At 45.8% G+C, this 12,224-nt stretch overlaps 1 protein-coding gene across 2 annotated transcripts in view; it reads right to left on the minus strand.

The window, feature by feature from the left end:
- Nucleotides 1-453: 453 nt before the first annotated feature.
- The window catches only part of CA8 (carbonic anhydrase 8), a 32,684-nt gene continuing 20,913 nt past the window's right edge, over nt 454-12,224 (minus strand). The window contains exons 6-9 of one of the 2 annotated variants that reach the window (XM_064170579.1): nt 10,896-10,944; nt 6,947-7,053; nt 5,509-5,681; nt 454-920 (exon numbers count right to left, since the gene is read on the minus strand). In XM_064170579.1, coding sequence (XP_064026649.1) covers nt 5,547-5,681; nt 6,947-7,053; nt 10,896-10,944 — 291 coding nt within the window. In that variant the 3' untranslated portion in view covers nt 454-920; nt 5,509-5,546. Of the gene's footprint in view, nt 921-5,508; nt 5,682-6,940; nt 7,054-10,895; nt 10,945-12,224 lie in introns of both variants that reach the window. The other variant, XM_064170578.1, reaches the window with a different exon arrangement.

Raw genomic sequence — 12,224 nt, forward strand, 5'->3', positions numbered from 1 at the left:
ATCTCCTCTCATGCTAATCTCGGTGTTTTGGAGGCAGCAGGAGCTCTGTGCTTGACTTAGCTGGCTTAGACTGCCGTTTCTGTAGCTGTTCTGTCAGATGTGCCATGTGTGGCCCAGCCTGGCAGCCTCCATGCCGTGCAGGGAGCTCAGGACACGCAGAGCAAGTCCCCAGACCACCACCCTCAGCAATGTACAGGACAAACAGAACTGTCATAACTCAGAGGAGAACAAAGGCTGATCATTTTCTGCCTGAATTAACATCTCTTTGCAAAGTTCCACGGCTCACCAAGTAGAAAATAATCCGGGTGGCTCTGTTGATTGTCCTGGATTTCAGCAAGGCTCCTGTAATGCAGATGTCGTTCAGCTTCATTCAGCCAAACCATGTTACGTGCATGGCTTTGGCAGGGTGGCACTCAGCCCCACCCCAAAATTAGTTCTGAGTCTGGACAATACTCTCTGTGAACAATGTTTTTATTAGCTTTACAGGAGGAACCTCCCCTCTACAGAAGATGGTTACTGACAGCACAGGAGATGGTACAGAATTACATCCAAGCTAACAGTCGAAACAGTAATGAGGATTTCTACATAGGAACATTCAAGCCCAGGTCAAAATCAGTAGAATTTGGATCATGGGTGACTACTGAGTGCTATGGCAAAGAAACTCTATCAGCAATCATAATTACCATTTAAAAATAGTTACCAGTGTGAACTGGAAGACTGAATGCTCTCCTCCCCTAACCTACAGCCCCATTCCCAGAACGTCACTGGACCGTGCGGACAGACCAACTGTCACAGCTGTCTATCAAGGCTGAATTAGATGGAGACAAACAATACAGGCTTTGTGGTTCAACTGAAGCAGCAGCCTCCAAAGTTTCCATTTCTCATCTGAGGGCACTGTGGGAGCATTGTCTTCCCCCTCTCTGAAAAGAGAATGGAACAATTATGTTACTGGAATTCCTCTGCAGTGGGTCTGAAAGACTGTTTATGTCCATCCAGGGAGACAGGGAAAACTAAAAGCCAGGATTTCATGACAGCAGGTGGGGGCAGTTCCAGGCTATACTTCAGTGACATAATGGTCCTGATTCTTCTCTTTGAGGGCAAAGCCAGTGCTGGAGGATTTAGCAGCAAAGGAGGAAATGGCAATAAAAAGGCAAAGTTAAATGCAGAGTTAAAAATCTGAACAAAGCTTCACAATCAGCTTTCTGAATCAAACAGATAACTGATTCTAATGAGGGGAGTGTGGCTGCAAAGTAGAAAGGCAAACAAGAGTAGTCACAGGGACTTCTTTTCCTCTCTGCTATTTTAGGGAGCCTACCAAGTGAAGTGCTGAGTACGTTGCCTTCAAGAGAGTCAGGTGGGCTTAGGAGATAGATAGCAACCACCCAATTGGTCCCTTTTAGGAGGACTAATATTCTTAGTCATTAGCAACAGGGGTAAACCAACATCTGGTTTCATGCAAGCATCCTCACATGCCTCAGCAGAACCTTAGGAAAGCAGCTGCTCAGGTTGCCTCAGTGCTCTCAGCTCAGAAGCAGCAGGTCTGAGAGTACCAAACCATTTCTTTCTGCTGTGCTCATCACCTCCTTTTTGTCCTGAGGTTATTTTAGGGTTAACTATAGCTTGGTGTGGACACACACCCAAAACCAGTAAGTGCTTGGGTGCCAATGGGCACCTGGGGCTACAAAGGCTTTCAGAGAGAGTCAACACAGCTCTAGAGAGTTTCTCCTTTTGTTCTGATAGAGGCTGCCAGTCACCAGAAGTGCTGTTAAGAAGTCAGTGGCCACTCATAAGACAATCTGTGCCACGAATTCCATATCCCCAAGGGTTATGGTGTCTGGCAGCAAAACCATCTGATGGGCAACTTGAAGACCTTTCGACCAGCTGCCTCCCGAGTGAGGCTTCAAGCCCTTCATGGAGCAACTGGTTTTAGCCACTGGCACTCTGTGTATAGCTCAGAGGATTCCCCTTTCCTCCTGGGGTTTGATACAATGGTGTAAACATCCAAAACCATGGAGTAGCAAGTCATTCTCCAGCTCAGGAAGACCACAGAATGTCAGGGGTTGGGAAGGACCTCAAAAAATCATCCAGTCCACCCCCCCTGCCAGAGCAGGACCACTGAACACAGGTCACACAGGAAGGCATCCAGGCAGGTTTTGAATGGCTTCAGTGAAGGAGGCTCCACAATCCCTCTGGGCAGCATCACTTGGTACATTCTTCAGTGGGCTCCTGCTATGAGGGTGCAAGGATCAACCTGCACAGAACAAGCAAAGTTCCTCTTGCCTGGACAGAAGACACTGGATATGTAAACTGGACTGAAAAATTCAAGCAAGGAAGCTCAAATGAAGCCAAAATCGTTGTGTCCTTAAGGTTCCATGTAGACATTGTGACACAGAGACACTCCCTCAGTCTCAATTAGTGCTAAACTAATTATGAAAAGTGTTTTATGTACTGCAGTGAGGAGTATCTCTCTCCTTTCTTGGCTAATCCCTAGTGTGATGTAAGGGTGATTGAGGATCTAATTACTCCTTAATTGAATGCACATTTTGTACATTTTTCACTAGTTCAAGCTTAATGCTTTTAGTCCAAAAATCAAAGTCGGTGAAATTAAGTTGAACTGGGATTTGGGCAGCTATTGTGGGAATGGATTACTTTTGGACAGGGGCCTAATTGCCAAGCAAGCTGAAGATTTCAGCTGTGTTTGCTACAGAAACACTGAAGGTGTTGTCTGACAAAAGACTGATGGGGCTATGCTACTGCTGGTGGTCAGAGTGGCTAAGGCTTTACTCCTCTTTCAGAGGCATTTCTCTACATAGACTCACAGAGTGGCTTAGGTGCCTCAGAGATCATCCACTCCAACCTCCCTGCCACAGGCTGGGACACCTCTCAATTAGACTTGGCTGCTCGAGGTCTCATTCAACCTGGCCTTGACCACCCAAAGTTATGGCTTCAGAGAGCCTCAGAAAAGAGGTCTGCCTGCCTTATGAATCCTCATCTTTCCTGAAAGCATGAAAAGGTCACAATTTATTGAGTCTCCATCTAGCTCTGAGGGCATTTAGCAGTGTCTTGCTAACTAAAGTGTACCTTTGCTTCTCTCCAGCTCTGGGGAGGCATAAAAAAATCTCTTCTAAATTACAGTTGCATTTTGCTTTTTAGCACTGCTCTGCCATAACCTGTGGTGTTAGTCATAGCACTGCTGCTAGCAGCAGTCACTGCCGCCCTGCTCTTCCCCCAGTGACCATCACCAGTTGCAGAAAACATTTCCAGTAGCCCAAACTAACTTGGGTTGTTTGTTCTTTATCTTCAAACCACTGCTGTCTGCTCATTGCAAGCTTGTTTGCACACAGGTGTTGCATTGCTTCCATCCACATGAAAGGAGCAGAATTACAAACTGCAGGAAGAGCAAGGACTTGCAACTGCCTGGATCTTCAGTGTCAGTGGAGTAATGATGCTCTGCTAGAACACTCTGCATGATCCTGTAGAATCAGTCAGGGTTGGAAGGGACCACAAGGCTCAACCAGCTCCAACTCCCCTGCCATCACCAGGGACACCTCACATTAGAGCAGGCTGCCCACAGCCTCATCCAGCCTGGCCTTAAACACCTCCAGGGATGAGGCTTCCACCACCTCCCTGGGCAACCCATTCCAGGCTCTCACCACCCTCATGCTAAACAGCTTCTTCCTAACATCCAAGCTGAATCTACCCATTTCCAGGTTTGTTCCACTCCTCCCACTCGTATCCCTACCTGATAGTCTCAAAAGTTCCTCCCAAGCTTTCTTGTAGCCCCTTTAAGATCATATTTGGTGTTTCTGTGCTTCACAACCTCCCTGGAGATGTTCAAGGCCAGGTTGGATGAGGTCTTGAGCAACCTGTTCTAGAGGGAGGTGTCCCTGCCTATGGCAGGGGGTTGGAACAGGATGACCTTTGAGGTCCTCTCCAACCTAAGCCATTCTATGATTCATTCTATGACTCACAAGAGCAGAGTAAAAGGGAAGAATCCTCTCTTTTGACCTGCTTGGCCACACTCCTCTTGATACACCTTCCATAATTTGGGAATTAGAAGGGCAGATTATTTTTTGCAGCATGGCCAAGGCAAATCTTATTATTTAAACCAAATCTAAGTATTGACAGATGTAATAAAATTTCAGATGTGAAAGGGGAAGGGAAAAAAATAAAAGGAGAGGGGAAAGGGAATTTTTCCCTTTCAATTCCAGCATTGTAAAGGAAACTCTTCCATGCTTAAAAGCCAAACTCGGCGTGTCAAGTAATTTCACTCTTACAGACTTGAATTACCTGCACTGGCCTGAGGGCATTATTCACTCTCCCAGAAAAAAAATGTACTTTAATATTGCTATGATTTTTTTTTTTCTTCCCCCAAGTAATGTTGATGCAGAAGCCAGGATGAATTTGCAACATCCATTTCAGGATGAAAGCGATGGCAGCTGGTGACTGCAGAGAGCCATGGAATTGAGAGCTGGGCTTAGGGATGTGCCCATGATTAAATAGGGGGGGTGAGAAAATACTATTCAAGGACCAATGTTTTGCTTTCTTGGCTTAGCTTCTGGGATGTAGATATTAAATAGGAATAGGACAGATTTACATCTCCATTAGCTCTCGTGCACTGAATCCAATGCCAGCCTTAAATTCTTGCTCTGTGAGCCCATGAAAGATGAAAACCTCAGTGAGGACAAGGAGCAGCAACTAACCTGATCAATGAAATATGAAAAATTAGCCATGACAGAAGTTAGTTCGTTTCTTTTTGTACCTGCACTCATTTTGCCCAAGACTCAGGCTGGCTGAGGAAGAACAGCCTTGTATCACAGTATCACAGTATCGTCAGGGTTGGAAGAGACCTCACAGATCATCAAGTCCATTCCTTTACCACAGAACTCAAGGCTAGACCATGGGACCAAGTGACATGTAAAGCAGGGAGAAAGGGTAGAAAAGAAGCTGAAAAAGGTCTCCTCTGAGAACAAAGAGCTTCATTCCAGAACTACTCCCCTGAGTTTTAACAGATAGCACCAGACAACATCCAGTCTGAATCTCCCCATTTCTAGGTTTGTTGCACTCCCCCCACTCCTATCCCCACCTGACAGCCCAAAAAGTCCCTACCCAGCTTTCTTGTAGCCCCTTTAAGATACTGAAAAGCCACAATAAATTCACCTTGGAGCCTTCTCCTGTTCTGAAAACATGGTAAGAATTCAAGCAGTGAATCTGAGTTAGAGCTCTGTCACATACCAGTGGCACACAGAGCTGTTGCTCACTCCAGCAGCAGACACTGAAAGCTACAAGTGTGATCTAACCATGAGGGATTCACTCTGTACTGAAATCAACACAAACATTTCCATTCACTAAATCATTCACTAGATTCCAGCCACTAAAGAACCCAACTAGCAGCTGAGTCTGGGTGAGAGGCATCCCTGTCCATGGAGAGGAGGTTGGAGTAGATGATCTCTAAGGTCCCTTCCAATCTAAGCCATTTCATGACTGTATGAACTATTTCAGGCTTACCTGAATAACGATTTGGCTTTGCTGTCTTTCCCCTCCTGCTACTGAAATGCAGCCCTGATGATTCTGTCGCTAAGTGGCTGAGTTGGTCTGAAGTTATCTCCTAGGATTCCATCACAGCCCTCTACAAGTTCAGCACCTTTAACATGTGTCCTCAGCCGACGAAATTCCTCTATCTGAAAGGAAGCAAAACAGGCATGAGGAAGCTTAGTTACACTTCTCATCAGGGGACTAATGGTTAAAATCAGCCCTGGCCAACCACTTCTGCAGCTTTGAAAGCTGGAGTGCCCAGGTAGGGGTAGGGGTCAGTCTCTTCTTCCAGGTAACAAGTGACAGGATGAGAGGAAAGAACCTCAAGTTGTGCCATAGGAGCTTTAGGTTGGACATTAGTACAGATTCCTTCACTGAAGGAGTGGCTAAACCCAGGAACAAGCTGCCCAGGCCAGTGGTGGAATTGTTATCTAAGCAAGTCTTTCAAAACCATGTAGACATGGACAGAAACCAGGAAGCCTTGAATTTTATCTCTCACCAGCTGTAACCACAGAGCCTCCCAGCACTCAGACACATCTCTTCAAGTTTCCTAAGATGTGTTCATTAGAATCCCACAGCAGAAAGTTCCACAAGCTAATGACACGTGGAAAACCAACGTGTTTAGATCCATTAGCAAGCCATTTGCAGTGCAATCTATGCTATTCAGTCAACTAGACCATGGCACATCTGCACAGAGCAGGTAACGAAACCCAATGTGTTCAGCTCCAAGGATTCAAGGCAGTTTCACTTAAATCAAACCCAGATTCCTCCAGCTGGGATTCACAGATTGTGGGAGAATATTCACCAGGAGCTTTTATTGTTTGTACAGGGATTATTTGTGGACAGGTTTGAAATGTTCTCTATAGAAAGGCTCACATGGGGAAGAAAAAAAGGAGCCACTTTAAAACACCTTAAGTGCAAAATCGAGTTTAAACAGGTAGGTTTCCATCTGACACCTATTAAACAGAAGCCAAAAAGAGCAAGAGAAGTTAAATACAGTTCAAGGCCACATAGCTCACTGCCCTGTGTTAACATTTTTCACTCTCCAGTGTCTCCCTGTGCTTTGCTATTCCCCTACCATCAAAAAGCTGCAATATTTGAAAGCTCACAATTATAAAGGATCAAATTTCTCCTACCCATCGACTCCTTCCTTTCTCTTTCTCTTCCATAAAGAATTATTTCAAATGCAGATCATGAACAATAAAGTTGTGGGGTTTTTTTTTTCATCTCTGACCTTTGCATTGCTTTCAGTGACTCAAAAGGTTTAACCTTTACTTGAAAAGCCATGTACTGATCTAATGGGATCTTCAAGGGGAAGAGAGATAATGTCCTGATATATCTATTTGCACGCTATAACCTTTAGCTCATAACCATAGCCCAAGGTCACTGGAGGCACAGCTGTTACCTGCACCTGGGATACGGTCAGAGGATAGCGGAACAATATCCAGGTGACACCTTCGCTGCAGGGGGGGATGGTGAGGGAGCCCTCATACACCCAGTAGTCACGCAGCAGGGGATCTGAAATGAACAGAAATGGGGTGGGGGTTAGTGCCCTGAAGGAAGGTGATGGTGTCTTGCAGTCAGGGCAGCTAGCAATAGCCATGGGCTGGCTCCTGTGATGAGGTTAGTGTGCAGGAAGCTAAGGTGAGAATTTACAACCTGATGAAATTAGTGTGCAGGAAGCTATGGGCTTGCTCGTGTGATGAAATCAGTGTGCAGAAGGATAAGGTGGGAATACAACCTGCCACTGCTCATGTGATGAAATCAGTGTGCAGGAAGCTGAGGTGAGAATTTACAACCTGATGAAACTAGTGCACAGGAATCTATGGGCTTGCTCATATGATGAGGTTAGTGTGCAGGAAGCTAAGGTGGGAATACAACCTGCCACTGCTCATGTGATGAAATCAGTGTGCAGGAGGCTAAGGTGAGAACACAACCTGCCACTGCTCATGTGATGAAATCAGTGTGCAGGAGGCTAAGGTGAGAATACAACCTACCACTGCTCATGCAATGAAATCAGTGTGCAGGAAGCTAAGGTGAGAACACAACCTGCCACTGCTCATGTGATGAAATCAGTGTGCAGGAGGCTAAGGTGAGAATACAACCTACCACTGCTCATGCAATGAAATCAGTGTGCAGGAAGCTAAGGTGAGAACACAACCTGCCACTGCTCATGTGATGAAATCAGTGTGCAGGAGGCTAAGGTGAGAATACAACCTACCACTGCTCATGCAATGAAATCAGTGTGCAGGAAGCTAAGGTGAGAACACAACCTGCCACTGCTCATGTGATGAAATCAGTGTGCAGGAGGCTAAGGTGAGAATACAACCTACCACTGCTCATGCAATGAAATCAGTGTGCAGGAAGCTAAGGTGAGAACACAACCTGCCACTGCTCATGTGATGAAATCAGTGTGCAGGAGGCTAAGGTGAGAATACAACCTGCCACTGCTCATGTGATGAAATCAGTGTGCAGGAAGCTAAGGTGAGAACACAACCTGCCACTGCTCATGTGATGAAATCAGTGTGCAGGAGGCTAAGGTGAGAATACAACCTACCACTGCTCATGCAATGAAATCAGTGTGCAGGAAGCTAAGGTGAGAACACAACCTGCCACTGCTCATGTGATGAAATCAGTGTGCAGGAGGCTAAGGTGAGAATACAACCTGCCAGGCACTGTCCACTATTCTCTTGCAGGATTATTTCATCCTGGAGAAGGTAGTTGTCGACAGCAATGAGGTCTGCCCTGAGCCTCCTCTTCTCCAGGCTGCACACCCCAAGCTCCCTCAGCCTCTCCTCATAGTGCAAGCAGTTTCAACTCTACACCCAACATCTTTTAGTTAACTCATCAAGGATTCTGGTCACACCACACTGCCTAAGTGAGACTACTCTGGGCTGCTGTGAGTCACACTCACAAATGACTCCCTTACACCCCTTAAGAAGTATGGAGAGGAAGCTGCCTGGCTGTAAAAGAGGACAAGAAGCAAACCTAAAGAGGAAGAAAGACAAAGGGCAGTTAATCATGGCATGAAGAGCTAGAGGGAAGGTTGTCACTAGCATGACAAGGACACAATGGGAGACTGGGAATTAATAAACTGGCTTGGCTGACCTAACCTGCTACTGCCACCTCACTGCTTGCTCAGAGGTGTACCAGCAGAACTAAACCTTGCTAACAAAGCCTGCGAGTGTCCATGAACAGATTTGGGGTGGTTGGTATAACTTTCTTTCTCCCTTAGGGAACTTCAAAGCCCTTGGAAGCAAGCTGCATTATCAAACACTCAGAAGTCAAGAACTGCAAGAATTAATTCAGCCTATCCTGTGCAGGCACTGTGACACCATATTCTTATGTCCTCTTCCTTTCCCCTTTCATGGTTTACTTGCCAAGATAGATGAATTTCTTTTAAAAGGCATCTAATAAGATTTGGGTCTCTCAGCACACTATGTGGTCCTTGGTCTCCTTCACCCCATGCTATTCAAACCCTGCTTGTGAGAAGGGTCCCATTTTCCCAATTCCCTATTTCTAATGCACTCATTTCTTCTGTGTCTGAGTGCTTCACAAACGTGGATCAATTCATCCTTCCAACACCCCCAGTGTGGTGAGGAAGGACAGATGACCCACACACACACACTTTAAATCTGGGGAACTGAGGCACCCAGAAGTTAAAGCCAAATGCATCTGTTCATTCTGAGGTGTTCAATGTGAGATGCTTAGAACCTGATTTCTCAAGAGTAGTTAACTTTCTATAGCACTTAATGCAGTCAGAGCACTGCTCCCATTGACTTCAGCTGGAGGTGAAAGCACTCAGCACTTCTGCAAATCAGACCCCATGATCTCAAGTCGGGCACCTAGAAAATGAGGAAGACACAGTTAGAGATGACTTATGAGAACTGTGGGTTATGACTTGATCAGCATCACACAGGAACTGTGATGTAGGGGGCCTGGAAAAGTAGAAGTGGGTTTCTGATACATCTGCACGAAGAGACACAGGCAGCTTTAATTCCTTGCAATTCCTAATTGCTGAGCATTTGACTTTGCAACCTGAATAATAGTCTTTTGATGTACTTGTCATTTAATGTAGACCTGGATTGCTTTGTAAAATGAAAAGCTATTGCCACTGTGACACAGAATGCAGCTCAGGACTCCTTACAGAAACATTCATCTTGCAGTATTGCTTTTTTTAAGTCACTTTTTGTCTCAAGGTGTGGTGGAGGAAGTGGTTGCTGCTTATTGCTGCCCTTTCACTTGTAGCTAGATGAAGCTGAATTTGCCTCCCATTGCCACTGCTCCTTGTATGCTACACAACTATCATTGCATTATGGCTTTGTCTTTTGAGATGCTGCCAAAAACCTTCCTTAGTAAGGAAACTCTGTAGAGAAAGACCTGGTGGAAAAGTTCACCACAAGCCAGCAATGAGCTCTTGTAGCCAAGGTGGCCAATGGAATACTGGGGGTGCATTAAGAACAGTGTGACCAGCAGGCTGAGGAAGGTTCTCCTCCTCCTCTACTCTGACCATTGAGACCACATCTGGAGTACTCTGTCCAGTTCTGGGCTCCCCAGTTTAAGAGAGACCTGGAGCTGCTGGAGACAGTCCAGCAGAAGAAACAAAGATGCTGAGAGGCCTGGAGCATCTCTGTGAGGAGGAAAGGCTGAGAGCTCTGAGGCTGCTGAGCCTGGAGAAGAGCAGTGCCAGAGGACCTTCTCAGTGCTGACCAATAGTTAAACATGGGGTGTCAAGAGGACAGGGCTGGACTCTTTGCAGTGGTGCCCAACAACAGGCCAAGGGGCAATGGCACAAACTGGGACCCAGGAGATTCTATCTGAATAGGAGGAGAAACTTCTTTGGAGTGAGGGTGCTGGAGCCCTGGAGCAGAGAGGTGATGGAGTCTCCTTTGCAGAGATTCCAACCCCCCCTGGCCATTGTGATCCTGGGCAAGCTGCTGTGGGTGCCCTGTTTTAGCAGGAGGGCTGGACTGGATGATCTCCAGAGGTCCCTTCCAACCCTCACCATGCTGGGATTCTGTGTGAGTGTGTAACCTTACGCTGCCTATTTTCTGCCACAGCACGGAATGGAGTACACACTGCTCCCCATCTAGGTGGGACAATAAATCATCACAAAAACTAACTACAGTGATGCCAGCAATGCTTGGACTAGAGGCTGACAATCCCCTCACACAACAAAGGTGTGGATTTAGCCTAAGTTCCAGCTGGACCTCATCTCTATCCCTGTTAGCACCACTAGGTACCACCTCCTGGGGCACACTCTCAGACGTGCACTTGAGTGTTGCTTTACATCAAGACTGTCTCAACCTCTGCACCCAGATCATAATCCACACACACCAGAAGTAAGCAAAAGCACCTACCTGGCAATAAAGAGTTGGGATTAAAACAGGGGATTGTTTTGGACTTTCCCTGAAAAAATGAATACAAATCAATCTTATCTCTAGTTTCTCATTAAAAGGGATGATGAATGGAGAGGTGTTCTTATAACCTGAAGCCTTGAACTCCTGTGCAAAGCAACCTCATCAGTAGCTCCCATTTAATCAGCACTGCATTTGCCCTTGCAGCTGCACAATCATGGGGGCTTATTCTATTTTCTATATTACTTCTAAGGTTAGCTCAGCAAATTTTTGCCTTGGCTCCTTCCAGGTCCCAGCCTTGACACTTTCCACACGAAACTCAGAGGTTCCATACAGAATTAGTTTAAAAAACAAAGGTCAAAGGGAGCTTTTCCTTGACCAACAGAATAAGAATTCATAATATAAAGCTGGTTCCACATATTTCCATGCAAACAACTCTCTATATGCCAAAAGGATGTTTGCTGTTGCCTGAAAGCTGTTAGCACAGCATGCTCACAACGACAAAGCCCTTTCATGAGGTTCCTCTGCTTTGATGTCCTTTCAGCAATGAATCCAGAGGGTTTTCTACACTGCTCCTCTCTCTGACACCTTCATAAACAGTGAGTTTGCAATATTGAACAGCATGGCCGAAGTTTACCAGATATTATCTGACTAAAATACTTTCAATTCTCTTCTAATAACAGCTTCTAATTTCTCCATGCTTCAGCAGTTCAGCTCCTCAGACCACCACAGAACATCTCAGCAACACAGATCAAAATCCTTGGCAATCCAAGGGAAGTACAATTATTCCTCTGTTACAGACAGGGATTATGAAGCAGAGAGATGGAAATAACTTGCCTGAGGTCATTTAAGATAACATCAACATTCTGGAGAGCCTCTTTGCTCCTCAGTCTTGCTAGGCTTTTTTATCTGTCCTTTAGGATCCCCACACATAATCCACCTGACAAGAGGCATTGTGAGGTGTTTTGCTGATTTCCCACTGGAAGGCAGTTTGGCTGCTCAAGTTCATCTATTCTTTGCCTCTACAAATCAAAACCAGATAAGCTTGGAGATACTGCTGCTGGTGTTCACTGAGCACACTGCAGTGCTTGCATTCGCTCTGGCTCCAAGAGCATCACTGCCAAGTTAAGCTGCTCTGCTACTGGTACAGATCAACCTTTCTGGTCAGAAGAAAACGAAGTCACTACAAAGACTGCACATTACCTGAATACTGTAAAATGCAGAGATTCTGATGCAGGCCCCCAAGTGGAATTTTAGGACAGACACATCTGAAACCTTTCCTTTGGATCACACAGACCCTGTGTTCACTTAACTGCCCGGTCAAGTGAAGGC

The sequence above is a fragment of the Pogoniulus pusillus genome, chromosome 34 (genome assembly GCF_015220805.1).
Source record: "Pogoniulus pusillus isolate bPogPus1 chromosome 34, bPogPus1.pri, whole genome shotgun sequence".
In the NCBI taxonomy this organism is placed as follows: Eukaryota; Metazoa; Chordata; class Aves; order Piciformes; family Lybiidae; genus Pogoniulus; species Pogoniulus pusillus.